A 23,752-nucleotide genomic window follows, 5' to 3' on the forward strand; every position below is an offset into this window, starting at 1 on the left:
ATCAGTAGATAAAAATATTCTCCCTCTCTCTCTTCCCTGTATCTCCAGCCCCTTGCCCCAGTGCAGATTTGACATCAGCTATGTGAGAACATGGGTGTATGTAATATTTGATGTCGTTTGTCTGAAATGGTTTCCAGATAATTTGGTGTTGCTAATTCCTATCTAGGTGATGATTTGGACAAGCTGCTGGAGAAGATGCTACAGCAGCGAGGGGAAAGTGTCATTATTCCTTTTAATGGAGATGTTAGTGAGTGTGTGTCATCTCAGGAGGCAATTGCCATGGTTTCTACACAAGAACCAGGTAATTTTTTTACATGCAAGATACGGAATAAGTGTTAAATGTCAAATTTAAATGTCAAAATGCATACACCTCGGAAGAATCTGAGGACACATTTGCAGTCAGTGTGCCAACCTTAAAATACTAATACTGCCAGCTAAGTGTAGCAATACAGCAGTTTCTGAGACAGAAAATCTCTGTAATAACCCTCAGCAACTTTTTTCCCCTGATGTTTTTCTATTTTCTAAGCTAAAACATGTGATTTTCTGTTAGGCATCAGGCCAAGCAGAGAAGATGTTTCTTTGTAACACTGGCAGCGTGGATTCATCTCATCTTTTTTGCACCGAGGAAAGGAATGTAACCTTGAGTTTAAGGCAGAGGGGAATTGTGTTCTCCTGATTTCCTCAGGTGTCCTCCTGCCTGGTAATATGCATTAGAGACTTGTGCTCTGAGGCTTAAACTTTTAGGGAATGTGTTTTAAGATCTTGGACTGAAAGTGCCTGGCAAGTGTAATCCGTAATTTGTTGATCTGAGATGTGTCTTATTCAGCATAATGTGATAAGATGCTTAGGTGCAAAAGATAAGCTAGGATTTCCTGTCTAAAATTGCTAATTTCCAGAATTATTTAGCTATTCAGAGTTCTAAACATACTTTCCCTTTCATATCACAATAACAACAAAAGATACATTGAGCTGTTGTGAACACTGAGATTCTTTCAGGTCTAGTAGCAAAGCAAATTCAACCTCTGGTAAAGCTTTTTTCTGTGAATGAAAGGTATGCTCTTAGTTCATTTTAGTTAACTTAAATTCATCAGTTTGGTGTTATATCTGAATGAAGGCAAAATGGTTCATTGTCTCCACATGGATCGGGAGATCCAACTAGAAGGGCTGCCAGGCACTTTGTTCTGGCACCCTCAGGAGTACAAGTCCAGGTCTTGAGCTTCCTCAGGGGGTTAATTTGAAGGGAGAATAATCTTTAGATTCTGGGGGTTTTTGTCTTCTTACTGTGTGCTTTTTTTTAAACCTTCATATTTTCTCAAACAATTATTCTGAGATCATTTTGTCTTTAACATATGGCTGTACAGTGGTTGAAGCTATTGAGAAACTGCCTGAATAAAAAAAATAAAGAAGTAAGTCTCCTAGGCAGTGAGAGAGAGACCTTTCTTCCATAGCAGATCTACTGAAATGGACACTGAGGCACATTTGGACAGGAGATAAGCACGTGTGTGTGCACACACACACAAACATGTCCCTGTATAAAACCAACACAGTAGAAAAAATGCCATAAACAAAAACTGTAATACCATTATAGGATTTAATCTGATAATCTGCAAGTTGAAAATACTCAGTGGTTAATGAAGCATGGGTTGTTGGACATAGAATTTACTTAATGGAAATACTGAAATGGAACCTGCTTTTTATTTTGAGGAAATATGAGTGCTCTGGTCAGTCTATCAGTTCTCTGCATTTAGTGTTACACAGAGGTTTATAAAGTCTCAATAAATCTGTTTCAGGAGAACATTAGAGCTCTGTACCTCTCTCTCTCTGCTCTTTTTATCTATGTACACATGCACATCTTTATATATATACGTGCATGCATATTATGTATGTGTTGGTTCATTTAACAGAACGCATTTCACTGTGCTGGCATTGAGGTTTCCATGGGTTGCACTGTTAAAAATCCTTAAAACACTTAGGGCATTTTAAAAAATGGACAGTGCTGTACTTGAGGTCATCTGATATATTACCACATTTTGATCAAAGAAAGAAAGTTGGCATTTGTGATCTGGACCCAACTCTCCAGAGTGTTGAGATTTGTTCTGGTGAGTGATTTTTTTTCCTGGTAATAGAGGGTAGGCGGTTTGGAGGGTAATGTTCTGCTGGGGGGGTGGGAAAGTAAACATGTCTCTTGTTGTGTTTTGTTTTCTTTTTCAAACAAACACACTCTAGATTTGGATGTTGATACCTTCCACATTTACCAGCCACAGCTCACAGTTGCCAGAAAGCTCTTGTCCCAGGTTTGTGCTATAGCAGACAGTGGCAATCAGAGCCTGGATCTGGGCCACTTCAGTAAGGTGGACTTCATCGTAATAGTGCCCCGTTCAGAAGTCCTTGTGCAGCAGACCCTTCAACGGATTCGACAGTCAGGTAAAAGGGAGGGGAGGGGAAATGGACTGATAAACCAGAGTATGTGGTGTGATTACATCATTACTGGTATAAGGGGAAATGTAAGTTGCTCCAACATATCTTTTGTCCTCATGGTTTTTGTTTTATTTTACTTTTTTTAAAAATAGTTTTACAAAATCATTAAGACCCTGGAAAATACATAATTGACCCACACTTCAGAGTAGTTTATTCCCACTTCTTTAATTCAAATGACGTTCAAATATAGATTGCACCATGCTTACTTTATGAATATGACAGCAATACATCTTTACAAAGACTAGTTGTATTGACACAAATGTTGAAGCAGAGCATGAAAAATATGATATGATACTAGTGAGAATCAATTTTATATAAATTAATGGTTTTTGCAAAAGAAAGGTCAGGATAACTTTTTCTGACTCAAACAACGTATTAGCTTAATGTGGGCAAGTTTGGCCTGGGATCATGGAACACAGCCAATTGAGTGCTGTTTTGGAAATCTTTGTGGAAGCCTGATTTTTTTTCCCCCCACTTTTTGATAATGTGAGAAGTTTTTGAAAGGTCTTCAGGCACTTTTTGCAGGAAATCAAGAAACCAAGAAGCACATTTTTGCCTCCATTGTGAGAGAAATTGCATTTGGATAATCATCTTTGTACTGGGGCCTATCAGTGGTTTGGCTAAGTCCTGACATTGGCGGACAAGCCACAACTTCCCAATGACCGTCCATTTTTGGATGCACTCAAAGGAAAAGATTTTTGTTGTATTCTTCTTTTTGACAGGTGTGCTTGTGGACTTGGGCCTAGAAGACAATGGAACAGCATATCAGAGAGCTGAGAAATACGTGGTTCGGTTGGACAATGAGATCCAAACTAAATTTGAAGTTTTCATGAGGCGAGTGAAGCAGAACCCCTACACGCTCTTCGTGCTGGTTCATGACAATGCTCACGTGGATTTAACAAGGTAGCTGCTTCAATCTGCTGAAGGAAAACCATCCTCTCCCAGCATCTTTCCATTAGGTTTTTCAAAAGGCTTACCATCTTAGACACCTATTGCTTTCTCTAGGCATTTTTAAGGCATTTTGTGCCTTACAATCAGAAATAATATCTTTTAGTTGCCCATGATATTTGTTAACTAATTCTGATTCAGCTGAAGGTAGGTGAGACTAGTTTCAGGTTTTTAGATGCCTAACAGGACTGTTTTGAGGGTTACATGCTATGGTGCTGAAATTGAGGGGAAAATGCTGAATTTTGCAACTTTCTTTGTTCTTCTTGTCTTTTTTTCCTATTTGTCTCCTTTTTCTGTACTCATACCCAAATGTCTCCAATGTTCACAAGCTGATTGTGCTTTAGTTCATATTTTTATCCCTGATAATTACGTTGTTTGTGATATGAGAAAGCTTACAGACATTTAAGTCTGCATCATGTGAAAGATGCCATAGCTGCTGTAAGAAAAGAGTTTGAAAAAACAGCTATATTGAATTTGAACAGCTTTAGGTCTAAACGCAACACGTACATACGTGCAAAAACATCTCTTCACACTGAATCAAAAACTTCACCTTGAAAGAAGAAAGAAATAAGTAAAGCTGATTATTCTGCTCTTGTTCCATGAATAAACTAAGGAGAATAATCTTAATGTGGTCTAAGCATGGTGTGTAAGGTTGTGGGATTCATTTCAACATCAGAAATAATGAAAAGTGTCTCTGTCCATGGCAGAGGGGTTGGAAATAGATGGTGTTTAAGATCCCTTCCAACCCAAACCATTCTATGGTTCTGTAATAAAATACTTTCCTTGAAGGACAGCTGAAAATAGACAAAAGCAACATTATTTCTACCTGGTCTTCCCCATCACATTTTTGTTATTGTCTTTGCTATACTTTGAATTTGGAATTGCTGAATATATGGAAGTGAAGGCAATGCCAGGAGCTGGAAATCAGAACATCAGCAGACTTTCAGGTCTTCTCCCCAGCCTTTTACAGATTTGTTGTTTCAGTTGGGAAAAGCCATTGGATTTTGTAAAATTGCTACTGTGTCCTATGCCCACAGTTCATGGAACAGTGCTTCCTAATGAGAGGGATTTCATCAGCTTTGGCTTATTTTTGGTTTCCTCCATCTGATTCTTTTTTTAATTGTCACACTGATCCACCTTCTCACTGTCAACAGATTTTAATCCTTTATTTAGGTGTTTGTTGTTTTTCCTTGTTCTCCTGAGTTTACCCACAGAGAACAGTCAAATGTTTTTTGAAGTCTTTTACGTTTCCAAAGAGATTTTTTTGAGCTATGATTCTCTGTGTCATGGTCATTTAGAGATTTTTGTGTAGGAAGAGAATAATCCATTGAATTTCAGGATGTCAGTAAGGCAATTCTTTGCATTCTTATTTCTGCAGTGCCATTTCAAGTTCCCTGTCACATGGTGAGCCTAATCATGGTCTGGCTGATAGAGTTATTAATTGCAGGGAGGTGCTTGAAGCATTCAACCTCCTTGTTCTTCAGGTCAGCTCTTTTCCTTATGCCCTGCAAACGCAGCAGTCCAGGATCAGCTCTAGCAATGAGGTACATTGGATACAATCTGACACTGTGGTAAGTGTTTAACTGTTAATTTTAACTGTGAATTTTAATGTGGAATTCACACCTAACAGAATCTATAAAGTGTCTGTGTTAGGAGGGAGCTCTTCCTCTGCTGGAGTTTATTCTCTCAGATTCCAGATGGACAGCCCTGGGATACTGATGGTAGAGGTAGCATTGGTATTTAGGACCAGAAATTACACATTTTTCTTTGTCCAGTCATGCACAATGATACTTTCTGTGCTCTGGTCAGACAAAGCTATGTAGACATGCCATAAAGCTCCAGAGCTGGCTTTCCCTTTTCAAGCAGTCTGAATTTTGACTGTAAGTTATATGTCACATAGCCTGTCAAGTCTGTTCATTACTTTCCCAGTCATAATTAAAGTCATGTGCTAGGTGAACAAGTTTTGGTATAGTGGGTGCAGAGGAAAAATCCTTTTGGATATCCTGCACTATTAACTTTTTTCATCGTTTCAGCCAGCTGATTCTGAAAACATTTTGGATAAACCTGCTTAAAAATAGCATTTGCTCCTATTACTTGTTTGGTATATTTATATCAGATTTGATTTAGTTTCTGCAAAGTGTCTTAATGTGGGAGCTGTAGAAAACAGTTAATGTAAAATGAGGGAGTTTGCTTTTTGGTTGATTGTTAATATAAACCATGTGGTGACCTTCTGTATTATGGTCTAGACAATTTTTTATTTCCCAAAAGTAAAAAAATTAACAACTTTCAGTCTTCTGATTAAAAGTATAACCCACAAAAAAAGGGGAGACTGTAGATGATTAATTACATTCCTAGAGATTACTGCTGATGTAAATGAACTGGAGAACACACTGTGCTCCCATCAAAGGCTTACGAAATTTGAAACACAAATATTCTGCCTTTCTGATAGCTGTATGCAGATTTATATTCTAACCAAAAAATTCTTAACTTCTGGTTTCCGTTAGAAAAGTATGTAGACTCTGACGATCAAGAACAACTTTGGAAATTAATAGTCCTTCTCTTTTCAGAATAGAACCTGAAATAGAAATGAGATGACAGATGTCAGTAGATATAAAGCCAGAGACAGGGAGTCAGAAAATAATTAGCAGGATTCTAGAAGCCCCCTGCAGTCACAGGTAGAGGTATACTGAAAAATTTTTAAGGACCTACACCTATCTTTCCTAGCTGTAGGCAAATAATAAGTTAAGTAAAAAACAATATATATTTTATTGTATTCATTGAAATAAATAAATAGCGTCACTTTGGGAGAATGGATAAAAAGAAAGGATTCTTTGGTTTGGAAAGTGCTTTCCACTTATTTTTTAAAATGACACAAAAAATAGAAATTCGTTCCAGTTTTCCTTACATTTTTGCTGTTTGTGTGTGAAACAGGGTGACACAGCAAGTGAAGACAAGTTATACTTTGGTTTGAATGAATACAGCAAATCCCTCCAGTGGGGTGTCACAAGTCCCCTTTTGAGATGTGATGAAACCTTTGAAAAAATGGTCAACACACTTTTAGAAAGGTAAATAATAACATGGAAGCTTCGGATTCTGCCCAGTTGGGGTCTTAAGGATACATCTTTATGAGCCCCATTACGGGCGATGAAGACATGATGACCTTTGATGTTGATCTTGAAATACATGAAGTATGTGCAGTTTTATTTTTGTAACAAATTTAGTGCAGTTGAAGAAGGCAGTGGATATCCTTCATTTGTTTTTAGAAGAGATCAGGCCCATCCAGCAGCAATCTGGGCTCAGCTGTGCTGCTCTCTTCTTTTGGCTCAGCCCTCACTAAACTCAGAAGGTACCAGAGGTTAGATACCTCACCAGTTCTGGTGTCTCTCTTGGTGGTGGTGAGAGACATTGTTTCAAAAAGGTCATTTTTGTTATTTCGGTAGTTGGCCATGGTTTTGGTTCCTGCAGCTCAGAGCCTGTTAGTACCTTGCAGCTGCCTGAAGAAGCCACTGTCATGGCACATATCCAAGATACAATTAAATGTGCCCATTACAGGAATGAAGGGAATACTGTCATTTTCAGCAATGGGGAGTTAATCTCCTCTGTGTATCAGCAGGACAGATCCCTTATAGCACTTCAAATAATAGTTCTCATGTTTTCATATTTACTAGAACAGGATTGTTCTGTGTTCAGTACTGTGTTTTCTGTTTTAATTAGGTCAGTTGTAATAGTTGTAAATGTATCTGTATTTATTAAGTGAAATTCAATATCAAATGTGTTAAATTAGCAACACTGATAATTAAGTACATAATTAATACTTAATATTTTTTATTATCTACAAATACACAGTAATAATTAGGTCAGTTTCCTAGGCTTCTCCTGTTCTTTCTGGTCAAATCCAATGGAAGAGATAGTGGTCATTATCACTCACTTTCTGTTAAAATGTGGGTGGGAAAAAGGATGAAGGAGGATTTATGTATGTGTAAATAATCATATGAGATTCGGATAAGACTAGAAATTGATGGCAGGTGAACCTCTCTACCTTAGAGCCAGGTGAATCTCTGCCTTGGAGCCAGGATATGTTTTTGTGTCACAGTTTATCAATTTAGCCTCTGTTTTCAAGAAACTGGGCTATTCTGTCTGGGTAGGTGAGCCATTCAAACTTAAAATCTCAAAACATTGCAGACATTTGTGTATTATAAGAAAGGCTCCATTTGTTTTAGTAGTGGAAGTGCAGCTGGCACTTTTATGGCAGGAAGAGTAAAAAAGTGTTTTAAAAACTTACTGATTTAATGAGTGGCTTATGGTATCCAGAACAAACTACTGTATCTACTGGTTAAACACAACCCCAAAACTTTCTTTAAATGGATGTCATATTGTCTATTAGATTACTCAAGAAAGAGACAAGAGAGATGTGGAACTTCTAGTTATTTTAATTATTTGGACTTGCATGGCACAAGACCAGCACTGAAGGCGTAATAGTGTAGTGTTTTTCTGTACTATGGTGGCAAGTGAACTCACAGGAAAAGTCTAGAAATTGAGTGGGGTTTTTTGCTTGAGTTGGTTTTAATTTTTTTTTCTTAGCATTTTACTTCATATTTGTTGTCACTGCATATAGCTGTAATGAAAGAAAAGATGTTGGCTATGTAAATTAAAAGGCAAAATGGAAGTTCAGATTTGGCTCAGAGCCAGCAATTCCTATTGGTAAGTCCAGCTTTTGGCTGAGAAGTTGAGAGGTGTGAAATTATGAAGTACTTCTCCCAGAAACCACTTGAAGCCTCAATGGTCCTCAAGTTTGTAAAAGAAAGAGCTTGTGTAAAGCAAAGCAATTATTAGCATGTGCTCTTGGAATCAATCGGATCTGAGGTGTTCCTTATCTCCATCATCAAAGATCTTTAGCTGAAATTTTGGACCAGATGAGGGTAACAGAAGTTTATCTTTCCTGTTACTTGACTTGGGCAAAGTGCAGAGGATTTTTGTTCAAAACTTTTGTCTATGAAAATGGAAGGCTTCATTCTTTGAGCACTACTGGGGAAAATAAGCACTTCTTTACCATGCAGTGCTGTGTTTTGGCTGATTTTTGGACATTACTGTGATTTTGCATGTGCTAATGCAGAACTGTGTCTCCCCCAAGGTACCCCCGGTTGCACAGCATGGTGATCCGCTGCTACCTTCTCATTCAGCAGTATTCCCAAGCTCTGATGGCCCTCACCACCATGGCCTCTCTGAGGGATCACAGCACACCTGAAACTCTCAGCATAATGGATGACCTTATCACTTCTCCAGGAAAGGATAAGAATGGCTGTGGCCACATGCTCGTCATTCGGGTGCCATCAGTGCAGCTGGCCATGCTGGCCAAAGAGAGGTTACAGGAAGTAAGGGACAAGTTGGGGCTGCAGTATCGTTTTGAGATCCTCCTTGGGAATCCTGCCTCAGAGCTCACTGTTGCGAAACACTTTGTGACACGGCTGAAGGTTAGCAGAAACTGAATGTTTGTTGGTGTGCTCACTGTAGCCATTGGCTGCTGTCGTTGTTTTGTGTTTATTCCCACTTGTTTTGAGGTTAATTATGCTCTAGGGAAAGGGCATGTGTTCTGTATCTGTCGCTGTGAATGCATTTCTGTACGTTGAGTATAAATGATAGACTTGGAACAAACCTGAATTGTTACTGGTCCATGAAGTCAAACACCAGCTGTTATCTCACTTCCTAAAGTTGAATAAAAGCATGCATCAGAGAGGGTTCATCTCTAAAAGCAGAGCTCAGATCTCTGTAGGCAAACTAATTATTTCCACCAACTTGTCTGTCTGTCTAGTGTATCTGTTGTCTGCTCTGTCCATCCATCTTCTGCCCTTCTGATAACTGGTAAAGTATGCTGTTTGTCACAGATTTCTTTCCTCAACCCCCTGCATGCTGAAAGCCTGAAGAGGCTGCATGCATATATGCCTAGCATATATGCCCCAGCCTAAACCTTTGCATGGATTTACAAGAGCATGGTTCAAGTAGCCAAACCCAGTTGCTGAATTGACCTCACTACATTAAACAAAGGGGTGATGGGTTGCCTGCCTTAGGCAGCAGTCTGAAAGTAATACTGGTTATTACTGATCTGTCCTGATCCTTGCTCTAAGTCTCACAGAGAGATTAATTCTCTGCTTCTATTATGAGTTATTCAGTGTATTCAAAACCACAGAGAAGAGGAATGAATTTTGTGAGCCTTTCTGAAAGAGCCTGTCTATGGCCAAAAGCAGATAAAATGTCCTTTAAAGAAGCTATGACTCTTGCTTCTGAAACTTTATCTGCAGAAGGAGAGAGAAGAAAGTAGTCATGAATGAGAAAACAACATGTGAGATGGCAGCTCTGTGCTGGTGGCTTTTTTTGGATAGGCATTAATTCCAATCCTAAATCATTCTAGGTTGAGTCCTGTGAGGGCTTCTTAACAGTGCTTTGCATAATGGGTTGCAGCCCTTACACAGTGCTGAAGCAGCGTGTGAGACCTTTAGAGCAGATCAGGATTGACTGTGGAGCTATTGCAGGTCTGGAATAGAGAAATTTTATCAGGTAGAGAGTGAAAAACCTTCTAAGTAATTCTTCCTATTCCTCTCTCCAAAACATAAGGTGCTGGTTTGGACTAAACAAAGCTGTAGGATTCTGGATTTGTTTCTTTTCTTGCAGGTTACTAGAAGAAAAGCCCTCAAATCTGAACCATGCATGTGAAGGGAGTGAGGAGAGGAATTCAGTTGCCCAAATATAAGCCTGTAGTGTCTTTTTAGGTGGGGTGTCCCAGTAGTATTTCAGAATGATAAAGGCCACCCATGGGGCTTGTGCTGTGCTACCATGCCTGTTAGTCTGGTGCCTGGGGTAACACAAGATTTCTGACATGGTATGAGCATGTATTTGGGGAACTGATTCCCATTATAAAATTCATCAGCCATGCTACCCCTGAGCCTAGCTTATTGCAGACAATTTTGATTTAGTCTCCGTGCTGCTTGGCATTTGGTCTGACATTAGGTGGAGTACTGAAGCTGGACTAGAGCCAGTGGAGAGCTGATTGTTGGCTGCTTGCACTAAGAGCACCCCAACCCTTTTTTTGATGTGTGTGTGGGGAGAGAGCAATATGAGGCTACTGAGTGCTTTCTAGTGAGGCTGAGGCTCAAAACGTGGTCCCACCAATAAATACTCTTGGTTGCAGGAAGGATGAGAACTCATCATGATCGTTTTCAGAGGCAGGGAGGGAAACTTTATAGGCGTTAGTGAACCCAGCTGAATAGTTTGACTTAACCTAGCCTCTCTCTCAGATGGCATTAGCAGGGTGTGTGGTGCCACAGCAGGGCAGGGAGGGTGGGCAGCTGTCTCTGCAGTGCTGGTGGCTGGACTGTTCCCCTCTCTCAGACAAGTCTGCTGGTCAGCCAGACCAGCCAGACAGGTCATTCTTCTCCATCAGGGAGCCAGAGGTACAGAATGAAACAAGAGTTGGAAGACAATTTAAATAACTATTTTACTGACCAGGGATGCTGTCGTGGCATAGCCTTTAAATTACCAAGAATCAAACTGTTTGGGAGACATTCAGAAGTGAGGAGCCCTGAGGGCTGCACCTCTCTGCTGTTCCTGAGTAAGACGGTCAAGAAATACATCTTCTGGATGCAAGTTTACAGCTCAAAGCCTCAGGCTCTCATTCTTTTTAGGTCCTTATGCTAGCGAAAAGAAAATCAAGGGAAATCAAAGGAAAAATTGTCTTCCCGTATTTCACCTTCTAGTCACGCACTGTCACAGAAACTTCTGTCGTTGGAGAGGCAGGGGAACACACAGCTGGACTAACCTTGTTGAGCCAGAAATTCTCTCTGCTGCTAAGGCTGCTTTACCAAGCCATTAGATACTGCTAGGTAATTGGAGAAAAAGGTTTTTTCAGTAAGCTCTGCTGAACCAGGGGAACTGAAGCGTATAAGAACATGGGACTGATGCTACCAGCCTTTCCAGTGCTAAGGGAAAATGGTGCAGTTTGTGGTCTTGGGCCTTGATAGACTGTAGGTAAGGAGTTCTTTCAGGTGGAATTACCTCCAGGGAAAGGTGAAATGTGTTTCTTTCACGTAATCTTTCGTTGTATAAAATAATTAAACAAGGTTCATTGGTCCATTTTCGTACTCCACTTGAAAGTCTTACTTTAGCTTTACATTAATATCTTTTCATCTGTGCCAAACTGAACTCATCGACTGCTTTTTTCTCTGACAGACCACACTAATGCCACACCAGGTGAATGTTTCCAACACTGAATAACATATGCTTTGTCTTTGCATTTACTGCTTGGCTACCAGAACACAAATGCATGCCTGTACCCAAGGTCTCCTTCCTGTTGGCCATTGAGTAAGCGAGCCCTATATACAAAGCAAAAGCAGGAACTGATGAAAAAAGAAAACAGGTGAAGATATAGAAGATGTCATTGAGGTGTGACTGGAATATTCTCTGTTCACAGGCTTGGAGGGGCAATGAGCAGGATGACTGGATTCCTCGCACCTATCAGGATCTGGAAGGTCTACCTTGCATTGTTATTCTAACTGGCAAAGACCCTCTGGGAGAGACTTTCCCCAGGTGCTGTTCTTACTCTTTCAATATGACTGCTCTCTAACATGTTTACATAGCTGGGGTTTGATACCATCTGGCTGTCTTTTCACAAAAGGAGTGTATTTTTGAAGATTTTAGTTAGGGACCATTTAAAGTTTTGGGAAGTGCAATTTGTGAAAAGTCATGCTACTGTACTGGATGGGTCAGCAAATGTCTGTGTGAAGCACCAAGGAGCATAACTTTGTGTTGAATATTTTAAAATAATTCTATATGTACGGGCTAACAAAATTGTTCGTGAATATTTAGTAAGCAATAAAGATAGGGAGTATTCTTCAAAGTCAGAGAAAACAAAAACTTCTCTTCTTTTTGTGTTGGCTTTTCCAGGTCATTGAAATACTGTGACCTTCGACTAATTGACTCCAGCTACTTAACTCGTACTGCGTTAGAGCAAGAAGTAGGCCTGGCATGCTGCTACGTCTCCAAGGAGGCAATTCGAGGGCCTATTGTAGCTCTTGACCTCAGTGAGAAGGAGCAGGAGAAGGCAAATGGTAGTGAGAATGACTCTGACGAGCTGCTTATAGACTTGGATCGGCCCCAGAGCAACAGCAGCGCTGTCACTGGAACCTCAGGTCGGTTATTCTGCTGTTGGTCTGAAAAACAAGTCTTTATTCCTGTGTCATTGGAGTTTGGATGCAAACAGTGAGATGTTTTCTCAAATGTGGGCTGCTTAGCTGTATCCAGCTGCAGGCTAGACAATGAAATGTTAGTTTCAGATTCTTCACACAGTGAGCAATTTTCCTGTCTAGTGCTAAAAGGAGATGGTGTTTCAGTGGGAGGGATGGTATGCCATAGCTAAGCGTCCCTTGTGATTTTAATTTTTAAACTTACATTCCACATTTGTTGCTAGCTTTATTCAGCGATCCTGAAAAGATCTTAAAAATCAAAGCAAAAAAGGCTAGTATAAAATATAAAATAGAAAAATGCTCTGTAACTCCGGGAATACCTATGGATGAGGATGGATATTTGCCTCCTTGCCAAGACCAACAGAATGATTGGGTCTTGCCCTACCTCTTCAGGCATCAGTGAAGCCTCACCTCCCACCAAGCCTTCCCTTTGCATTCTGCAGACACTTCTGGGTCCTTCTTTTTGTTTCCCTATGAGTTTGAGGCATTAAGACAGCTGAACTGGGTCTTTGGTATGCACCAGGTCTTCCCATACACTAACTAAACCTGACTGGTATGGAAAAGAGGACATAGAGCAGTTCATGTCCAAGTTGCAGTGAAATAAATGCTCTGTTGTTCATAGAAAGGAAGATGCAATTGATCTGTGTATACAGTGGTTTGTTAAATTTGACTTTCAGAAAACGTGCCATCAAATTCCAAATCCTAAATGGGAAATGATGGCTAGAACACAGAGATTAGGGTTGAACACTTGGAGCTTGCACCCTGTTGCAGCAGGGTGTTTGCCTCTCCAGTCAAAGGGACAGACAGATGTAAATGATTTCTTTTTACGTGGTGAAACACTGACCTAAGCCACAGCAGCTCTCACTGAACAGAAGTATTTGTATGTTAGGATTGTAGCATAGATCAAATGAATTCATGGTTTTCTTGCGTCAGTCAGTAACTTTTCATGGCCTGCTTTTTGTTTTCCCAGGTTCCCTGGCTGACAATGGTGTGAGCTCCTCAAGTGCCGCAGACAAGTCTCAGAAGCAGGCACCATCCCTTAACTTCCAGACTGTGGCACACAGCTCAGTAGATGAGGGAACTTACTCCAGTTTTACAGCCAGAGAGACCCTGAAACAGGAGTGTGACTCGCTGGGTAACCAGATGGCAAGCAGCACCACTCCCAAACTCTCCTCACTGTCTTCAGTCTCTCAGACCTTTCAGTGGCCTGCCCAGTCAGCCAAGGACAGCAAGGCCCTCCGTGTGGCACTGCCACGCATCGTCATCCTGTCCAAAGCTGCATACTGCCTCCTGAGCTCACAGAAAAATGGGAACTTGCCTTCCTCCTCTTCCCTCCTGCCTCATGCTGACGTGTCTTGGCTGAGCTCTCTGAGGCCTCTGCTTCACAAGGACATGAGCAGTGAAGAGCAGTCTCTGTACTACAGGCAGTGGACAACAGCCCGACAGCACCACGCGGACTTCAGCAATCAGGCTGAGGCGTCTGGCACCAGGACTTTTCACCCCAGGAGGCTGCTTTTGACAGGACCACCACAAGTAAGAGCACAGCTCCTTCCTCTTGCAGCAACCTGAGAGGGCCAAGTTTGCAGTGATGTGTTTTCAGGTTAAAAATCTGAAGTCAAATTTTAAGACCAAGTCCACGCTGAAGGTGGTAAGGAGAGGATGGGTGATGCTTTATGTCATGTTTTAGCCTAAATGAAACACATGTGGATGGCACTGGGCATAACATTGCCATGAGCACATCAGGAGAGAAGCAGTTACCACTGCTGATCTCCCTGCATACAAAAGTGACACAGGCTGTGGCCAGGTTGTGCTCAGAGACCAATTTAGTCAAAGTGTTTTCAGCATAGTGGGCAATATTACATCTTGCAGTGTTTTCAGGCAGAGCTGAACACAGAGCTTTGGGGTAAGCCCAGAGGCATTTATCTCAAGTTCACCCTTCCATAGTAATAGTTTGGGTTGGCATTTAGACTTCTTTCCATCTCTGGCTCAGGTCGGAAAGACTGGTTCCTACTTGCAGTTCCTAAGGATTCTCTTCCGCATGCTGATCCGGTTGCTGGAAGTAGATGTGTATGATGAAGAAGAGATTAATACCAGTAAGTATTTAGTCAGCATTCTTAAAATGTATCATAAAGAACCTATGTTATATATTATTCAGCAAGGAAGTTTTTAGGCTCGCTATAAAACTATGAATTACACCTACTACGTGTCCTCTCCATTGGTGTGTAGCTAGACTTACTCTAGGTGTCTGCATATATTTCAATATAGATTAATAAAAAAGTAAACTTTATAATGGGCTTATCTGAGAACTACTAAATGTATTTTGGATTGATGCTTTTGTATAGCACTCAAATGAAAGTGTGCACAAAGCTGTAAATGGCAAACATCTGCCCATGTATTCTCTTCTTGTGGGTTTTTAAGTGCTGGCTGCTTTTAAGCAGACAGAACATTTAAGAACATTTTGTTCCTGGCTGAAACGTAACTATTATTTACGTTTATTTATAAGTTATATAACAACTTTCAGTTAGGCTGTCTCCTGTCTGCAGTTTGCAGGTTTTATGCTGAGGATAAAGGGGAACGGGATCCTCTTTTGATTTGTGCTCCTTTGTCAGGTCTCACAAGATCCATTAACTGCTGTGGCAGGACTTTGCCTTGAGAAGAGCAAAACCTTTTAAAAATTAGTCGTCTTCATGGTGTTCTTTACATAACTCTGTGGTTTTGTAGGGAAATTTCTGTGGTGCATAGCTCTCATGACCATTAGACTGACATACTGAGAATGTAGTTTTTGTCAAACCTTTGAAAAGACTGATTTATATTTCTGTTCATACAGTGCTATGAAATTAAAAAAAAAAAAAGAAAGGAAAAAGAGAAATATTTTCATTTGATTTGGAGCTTTGGAGGCAGTTATTCCCTCATTATTTGAACTAAAGTACTTCAGAAACTTAGGATGAAATATCACAATGTAAGAGATGTTCTGCATCATGCTGACTGGCCTGTTGAGATCACAGCAATGTGTCACACCCCTGCCAGGAATGCATGGAACTTCAGCACAAGAGCAGTTTGGGTTTGGATGGGGTTTTTGGTTGTGGCTTTTTTGCTCCCACTACTTCTGTTGGAATGCTTCTCCAGAGCACTAGTGTTCTCATTATTTAAAATAATACTTTATTCTCCAACCCAAATATGTTTCTGTCCATTTTATACACATTCTCTTTGGGACCAAAAAACATACTAATTTAGATTAAAATACTTTTTCTCTTCTTTGGACTGATCAGGCAGCTATCTTACCTCCTCTTCAGCATTCATCTAGGTAGATGACTGTGTCTTCTTACAGGATCCTCACAAATTACAGGCTCTTCATTCTCCTTGTCAGTTTGGTACTTTGGCCTGCACATCTATTTTCAGTTTATCCTTCTGGTGCATCGGTGAGCAGAACTGAATGTTTAACCAACCCAGCCTACAACAGCTCATGTATTCCCCCACCCCCACTGAAAGCCCCATGATTGATGAACCTGTAACTGCCTTTTCCATTCTCCCTTTTCACTGGCTTTGATGCTTAGCTTGTACTCCAAGGTTCCTCAGCAACTCAGTCATTTCCAACCAAGGTGCTCCCAACCTGCTGCAGAAATGCTGTTATTAGTCCTTGATTGTACATATGACTCACATTTTTTTCTGTTAAATATCACCAAGTTTTTGTTGCTACAGTGTTCGAGGGCGTTGAATTCTTTCCAGCTATCTTTGATTCCTTCTCCATGTTGACAGTGACTCTTAGCAGTTGACAGTGACTCTAAGCAAACTTAAGCCAATTTTTGGTTTAAGCTGGTGACATAAGTGAGGATATTAAACAGTGTGTCCCTCTACCAACCTTTTAACTTCATTGGTAATCTCACCTGCCTTAATGCTTACCATGTTACATGCTGCCATCTTCTGTTTAGTCAACGCTTTCGATTTACAGACCATTCCCTCTCTCCATTTTCTTCAGCTGTATTAATAATTTGTCCTATAGAACCATACTAGAGTCCAGAAGGATAAGATTCAGCGCATGTCCTTTGTTCAGAGAAATAGGTGTTTCATAGCCATATAAAGTAACACAGGATTTCTTTAGTCAACTTATATTGCATTTTATCCCATTTTTCATTTAATTAATTATTTCCTTCACCCTCTCCAAATTTTGAATATTACCATGCTCAAAGTAATGGACTCAGAGCTCTGTAGATTACTGTCTCTCTTCTTGCATCAGGGTAGGGTGAGCATGTGCTTGTCCGTAGACCCAACCTTCATTTCACCTGAATTCACTTTTCTAAAATCATTAACGTCAGTTACACACCTACTTTCTTGGGTTCTTCCATCTCATTTTGATCTGAATTGACTCATGTTCAAGCTGCATTCCAAGTTGTTTTCTTTGGCTAGTGTTTTCTACCATTCCCATTGCTTAAACTTGATTTTCTACTTGAGACTTATCTCTGTTGGATCAAAGCAATAGAGTTTCATTTGATCCTTGCTGGCCACATCCCATTCTGTAATAGGAGTGTGTCTTTTACTGCCTTTATCATGTACCACCAGCTACTAGTTCATAAATACATACAGCCTCTTTTTCCATGCTTTCATCCTTCTGCCTTTGGATACTTTTGCTTCTCATTTACCCAATGCTCTTCATTCCATCACAGAGAGGCTCAAAACTACACCTGTGCCTTCTGCACAAGTAGGACCATTCATCCGAGCATTTATGCTTAAACCAGAGTGAGTTATACCTCAGCAGCATGATGAGGAACAGAGCAGAAAGATACCTAGGAGGTCCCTTCACCTGCACGCCGTTTCTAAGGAGTAACCATGTCTTTGAAATGGCTCCGTGTGGATTGTAATTTCACTGGTAACATTTTTGACACTCAAAGATGTTGCTTTGTGTGTGTGTGCCTGTGTGAGTTCAAGTGCAACTGGAAAGCAGCAACCATCACGTAAACATAATTTGGTGTGTATCTGATTCTGCTTACCTGAAGTGTGTTGTTGCAGATCATACTGAACACAGTGAAATTACTCAGTCTAGCAACGACCACTGGCCAGACATTGAGATCTTCAGCAAAATATCTTTTGACCTGAGTGTACATGATCCTAAGTACAGAAATATAAGTCCTGTATACACAGAACAACTCTCAAGAGTGAAACAAGGTAAGTAATATGTAGAAATTTTTAGGAATACTTTCCTACAAAGAATCAGTTTTTATTGGTTTGTTTGAACATGAGTTCGCAAGAACCTTTAGTCTCCAAAATTATATGGAACAAAACAATTTGTGTGTTCTGTACAGTTTTTACCAGGATCACAATCTCTGTTTTTTAACACTCCTAAAATTTCTGTTACTTCTTTTCTTTGTGCACAGAAACAAGCAAAGAAACAAAATCAGAGGAACCTAAGAAAAGGGAGACCGTGTCCATGATGCTGACTAAATATGCAGCTTACAATACCTTCCATCACTGTGAGCAGTGCCATCAGTACATGGACATTAATCCTGCTGCACAGGTTGGTGTCAAGGTCCAAGGGTAAACAGTATCCTTGGTATTTTATTGTGGTCCCTCCAGGCATACTGCCCTCATCTCAGGATTCATGCTTTCACCTTCCCCGAGATGGAATTGTTTAATTCTTCCATTCTCAGGGGAGATATTGAGCTACAGTCCCAGGAGCATCAACTGTGTCTGCCACATTCTGAATGAGCAGTTTTCCTCTGCAGCTGCCTCTGGCAAAGAGTGAATATTGTGATTAGTTGTCTGAAGCCAAAGCATTATTCAGCCTGCCCAGAGGGTTTGCAGTGTCTCATGGGAAAAGACTTTAAAAATTAAGAGAAATGCTTGTCTTACCTAAATTCCAGCCATCCACACCTGTGATGGGAGATGGCAAGGCCTACTTCTTCCCCCCTTTGTTCGTAACTGTGCATCCTTCTCAGCAGTAGCTTATGAGTCACTGGACAGAAATGAACATTTTAATCTGTTTAGTTAAAAGACTTTTAGTTTCTAAAGCAAACAGTTATGCTCACAGGAGACTGGCAAGTAAGATTATTCCTGGTTAATAGCTCACACATTATTTCTTAACCGCTACCAGCAGTTTACCTGGAAGTTTCTTATCTCAAATCATTCCTTCCTTGCTCGCTAATGTTTTCTAACAGCTTGCTATTAAGATATGGCAGTGTAGACACCCCGACCTGGCAGTGCACAATGCCAGTTCCCTCAAAGCATCACCAGCAGGTCTGATCTAAACCTCATGCTTCATTAAGTCCATTGACAGAAGCAAATCCTCCCCAAGGACATCTGTTGTTCCCTCCACTCATATTTGTGCTTGTGGTCAAATATAACTAGTAGTAATAAATATAAACATCTACTTGTATGTGCCAGTGTGAGCTGTGTATATAGAATTAAGATAATTAAGCTCAGGGAAATTACACTTTCAGAGGAGAGTCATTGGATAGCAAACATTATGAAGGGAGAGAGAGTCTTAAATGCTTTAGCAGAACCTAAATAAAGTCCCTTGCATTTTCCATCGTAGGCTAATTATTTCAATTTTTAGCAAAAATTATAGGAAGCTCATTTGTAAGTGATTTGACTTTGTAGTAAGACAGATGCTGTTACAGTGGGGAGTACTGCAACACGCGTATCAGACAACGAGGGCCGTGGAAAAGAAATAGATATGGACTGATTCTTGCTAGATGTTTCAGAGATGTTTATTTCTCCAGCCGCATGGCCGGGGCTCTGCTGAGGAACTGCTCAATCACGGGACCCGAGGGTCCTTGCCCGCACAGGGAAACACAAAGCAATCAATGGGGCACGAGGCTGAGCAGGGGCTACGGAAACCTTGTGTCCCCCCCCCAGGGCCCCTCTCCCAGGACCACATGGCAGGGGGGAGGAGTCCCAACACTTCACCCATTTAATTTTAACAAAAAGAGATTTAAAAGTTAACATTGAAAACAACTGGATAAACATGAGATTATAAGGACAGTTTCAAAACAAAACAAGCCACCCTCCTGAGTCTTTAAATGTCCAAACAGATTCTCTGGAACATCTTAAGGCTGACAGAAGGGAGACAGGACTCTCCGAGCATGCTTTGTGGGGAAACTGAGGCAGGAGAGGGTTTATTCTATTTGTACCTGTTGGAACGCTAAACAAAAATAGTTAATTTCTTCCCTCCCCCTTTTCATCCCCCCCTTGGCATCAGAGAGGAGTTGTAGGGAAAGGGAATTGTATAGGGAAGCCATGGGGTGAAAAATGGATTGGGAATAAACTGGGGATGGGGTAAACTTAGGAAAGGGTTCATATTGGGTATAAGGTAAAAGGGGAAAGTAGGTTGTGGGTAGGGAGGCTGCTGGGATGGATATTGTTTATAATTTTGTGCATAACGGCTGCCTTTGACTGGAATACCCCCAGGCCCAGTAACATTTGCTGCTTGTAAACCCTTCTTTCCTTGCACTATATCAAATTGTACAACTTCCCCATCTCCTACACTTTGCAGGTAATTTTTAGGGTTATTCTTTTTAATAGCAGTTCTATGAAGGAATATGTCTTCTTGGTTGTCACATCTTGTTATAAAACCATAATTTTGTTTAACACTATACCATTTTACTATTCCAAAAACCTTAGCTACGATGATCTTTTTCTGAGTGGCTGCTGTTTTCTGTCTTGCTGCATTTTTGCTTTCTCTTTCGCTTTTGCTCGCTCCCGTGTTGGAACTGCCAGTGCTGCTGGGGCCATCGGGGCTGCTCGTGCCTGCGCTCTCTTCCCAGGGTCACATTCGGGGCCGCGCGGGCCGGGCCAGGCGCTCTCCCCCGCTCAGCTCCCCGCGCACCGCCGCCTCTGCCCTCAGCTGCGCTGCCGCTGTCTGGGGCTGTGCCCACGTCTCAGCCAGGGCCCCAAGCAAAGACCCCCCACGCCCTGCTCCAGTGCGTGTTTTGGCTGGGTGCAGCTCCGCCCCGCCGCCAGCTGCTGCCTGCACGCCGCTCCTCTCACGGGGCTCGCTCCACCACGCGCTGCGCGGGGCCGGGCGGGCACCGCCGGGTCACACCGCTCCCGCCGTGCCTCGCTCTGCTGCCGACACTGCAGCTCGCGTCGTTCCACCCGCACGTGGGAACTGCCTCGCTGCTGCTCACAGAGTGCTCGGTCCACGTGGCCTGGGCCACACGGTCCCTGAAGCAGTTTTAACTTCACAAGGACACAGCTGACATTGTTCAACAGTCTCGGTAATTAAATAATATTCATGAAAATATTCTTCCATCGACAAATATTTTGACTCAGAAATTAACTGTGTCCAAACAGTCTTCCAAAAGTCTTTGGTAAGAATTAAATCCCAAGAAACGTAGAAAAAGTTCTTAAACAACCATGAAAGGAAATGTTTCAGTTCCTTTTGAGCTTGAATTAAGCTAAAATTTACAAATCATTGTTCAAGAATCTTTTCAAGTTTAAGATAAATGTCCATATGCGGCTCAGAGAGCCAAGAGTCTTTCCATGGTTCCTCCATAATTTAGATATGGAATAGCAAAACAAAAACAAGAAGAGAAATACAGAGTTTAATCACAAATCAGTCGCTGTCCTTAGGGATCGGGGATCATTCTGCCCACATCACCCACCATTTGTTACAGTGAGGATACTGCAACACGTGTATCAGACAAGGAGGCCCGTAGAAAAGAAATAGATATGGACTGATTCTTGATAGATGTTTCAGAGATGTTTATTTCTCCAGCTGCATGGCTGGGGCTCTGCCGAGGAACTGCTCAATCACGGGACTCGAGGGTCCTTGCCCGTGCAGGGGAACACAAAACAACCAATGGGGAATGAGGCTGACCAGGGGCTAGGGAAACCCTGTGTCTCCCCCCCAGGGCCCTTCTCCCAGGACCACATGGCAGGGGGAGGGCCCCAACAAGATGCTTTTGTAGGATGAAATCTATCAGCTGTGTAGGCATTTGTATACAGTTACATGGTTCAGTGAAGTCCTGTGCAAACTTAAGTTCACCGAAATTCTTCATAGCCTTGTTAATGGTGTGGTCTGCTTTGGTCACACAACTGTTTAGGAGAGTACTGCCGCAGGAAAAATACCATACGAATACAGTAGTGCTCCTGCTGAGTTGTCTGAATGGCAGTGCATGCTGCTGTGGAGGCACCCCATGGGCTGCACTGCTCTTTGAATCTTCTGAGGAAATCTATTTGGACAGTTTTTTTCCTTTTGTGTGTGTGTATATATTTGACTTCTCTTTGTAAATATTGATAAAAAATTCCTAGCTGAAATGGACTTCAGAAGAGTCCAGTTTGGCCAAAGACCATTACTGGTACAGAAATCTGATTCTTTTAATAGCAAGGCCTAAATAATTTACCTTACTGTGAGGAAAATGGTTACTGAAAGAGAATGTTTTGTTGTTCTTCTCCGATGGCTTCCAGTACTGTGACTGTAAGAGCTCCTCCTTACATACTCCTTATGTATTACCTGCTTGGAAATCTCTTTTTGCTGTTTGTTTGTATTCAGGTGTCTGACTCCACTCTGCATGCATTCACGTTTTCATCCTCGATGCTGGGAGAAGAGGTTCAGCTGCATTTCATAATCCCCAAGTCCAAAGAGAACCATTTTGTCTTCAGCAAGCAGGGAAAACATCTTGAAAGCATGCGACTCCCACTTGTTTCTGACAAGGTGCGTGTGCTGCTCTTACCCATCTGCTGCATGCAGTCAGCTTGACATACATTTGCAAATTATTGGGGGAGGTTTTTTCTGTTTTCTTTTTGTTTTAAAGTCCTTTGTTTAATTCTCGCCTGACTGTCCCCAGTATGGGTTTTTTGAAGGCAAACATCCTTTTTTCTGTTCCTAGTGTCCAGTTCATATGTGTTGCAATAATCAGTGATCTTAAAATGTGGTATAAAAAATAAACAAATAAAAGTCCCTATTGGGAATAACCTGCTTCTTACCTAATGTTGCTAAAATGTTTTGTGTTCCAGCAGAATTTGAATGCAGTCAAGAGTCCTATCTTCACCCCATCAAGTGGACGCCACGAACATGGACTCTTGAACCTCTACCATGCCATGGAAGGCATCAGCCACCTGCACCTCCTGGTAGTCAAGGAGTATGAAATGCCACTCTACCGAAAATACTGGCCCAACCATATCATGCTTGTCCTGCCAGGCATGTTCAACAATGCTGGAGTTGGTAAGAGACACCATCAGTGCATTGCTGTGAAGGTATAAAAATCTGTGTTGGACAATGTGAATCGTGCTGTTGCAGGAAACATTGCAGTAGCTCCTCACATTCCTGCTGTGAAAATAGCAGCAATGTCTGTGCATAAATGTGGAAGACTGCTGTCAGGGGCATGGAATATATGTTTGCATGGATCACTGCCTTCTCAGTTTAAAATCTGATGTTTTATAGGCCATATTCACTCATTTTACTCTGCCCTGCTGTGTGAATGTTCGTTCTAGATGTTTTACACATATTCAAATTGCAACATTTTAGTTAGCAGAAGGTAAATATTAACTGCAGATGGACACTGGGGGCTTGAGCTTTGGACTTTGTTTTCATGGATGCCGAGTTTATTCTGCAAGAAGTTTTAAGTAGCTTCAGTTTTAGAATCTCAGCCCCCTCTTGGTTCCAATTACTTCATTAATGCCCACAAAATTGTGTTCTGCAGTGTCTTAAAGCATCCAGTCTTCTTGGAATCTGCCTTTTAGATTTAATCACACTGAAAAAGGGACATACAGATTTCTTTTTAAACTAAGGTGTTATGAGCACTAAGTTCATAAAGGGTAATGACTGCAGATGTTCATGTAACCTTTCTCTGGGAAGAGTGATAAAGTCTAATAAAGATGTCTGCACATCTTCTTTATGGTATTTCCTCAGGTGCTGCCAGGTTTCTTATTAAGGAACTTTCCTACCACAACCTGGAACTGGAACGGAACCGCTTGGAGGAGCTGGGAGTGAAGCGCCAGTGTGTGTGGCCCTTCATCGTGGTCATGGACGACTCCTGCGTCCTGTGGAACATGCACAGCCTCCACGAGCAGTCCAGGTTGGTACCCACCCACGCTGGGTCCTTGCACTGATCCAGCCCTGACAGCAGCACATCTGTGACCCACGCTCATCTGTAACA

General features: G+C 41.4%; 1 protein-coding gene across 8 annotated transcripts in view; it reads left to right on the forward strand.

Moving 5' to 3' along the window:
- GREB1L (GREB1 like retinoic acid receptor coactivator) overlaps positions 1–23,752 on the forward strand; it is a 133,331-nt gene that overhangs the window by 99,873 nt on the left and 9,706 nt on the right. For 6 of the 8 annotated variants that reach the window (XM_039569932.1, XM_039569950.1, XM_039569955.1 and 3 more), the window contains 15 exons: positions 167–301; positions 2,227–2,424; positions 3,201–3,381; positions 4,805–4,997; positions 6,358–6,491; positions 8,558–8,897; positions 11,888–12,003; positions 12,361–12,605; positions 13,630–14,192; positions 14,650–14,752; positions 17,664–17,819; positions 18,029–18,168; positions 22,147–22,308; positions 22,611–22,818; positions 23,506–23,671. In XM_039569932.1, the coding sequence (XP_039425866.1) occupies positions 167–301; positions 2,227–2,424; positions 3,201–3,381; positions 4,805–4,997; positions 6,358–6,491; positions 8,558–8,897; positions 11,888–12,003; positions 12,361–12,605; positions 13,630–14,192; positions 14,650–14,752; positions 17,664–17,819; positions 18,029–18,168; positions 22,147–22,308; positions 22,611–22,818; positions 23,506–23,671 (3,040 nt within the window). The remainder of the gene's footprint in view (positions 1–166; positions 302–2,226; positions 2,425–3,200; positions 3,382–4,804; positions 4,998–6,357; positions 6,492–8,557; positions 8,898–11,887; positions 12,004–12,360; positions 12,606–13,629; positions 14,193–14,649; positions 14,753–17,663; positions 17,820–18,028; positions 18,169–22,146; positions 22,309–22,610; positions 22,819–23,505; positions 23,672–23,752) is intronic. The other 2 variants (XM_039569940.1, XM_039569966.1) reach the window with 1 other exon arrangement.

The sequence above is a fragment of the Corvus cornix genome, chromosome 2, assembly GCF_000738735.6.
Source record: "Corvus cornix cornix isolate S_Up_H32 chromosome 2, ASM73873v5, whole genome shotgun sequence".
In the NCBI taxonomy this organism is placed as follows: domain Eukaryota; kingdom Metazoa; phylum Chordata; class Aves; order Passeriformes; family Corvidae; genus Corvus; species Corvus cornix.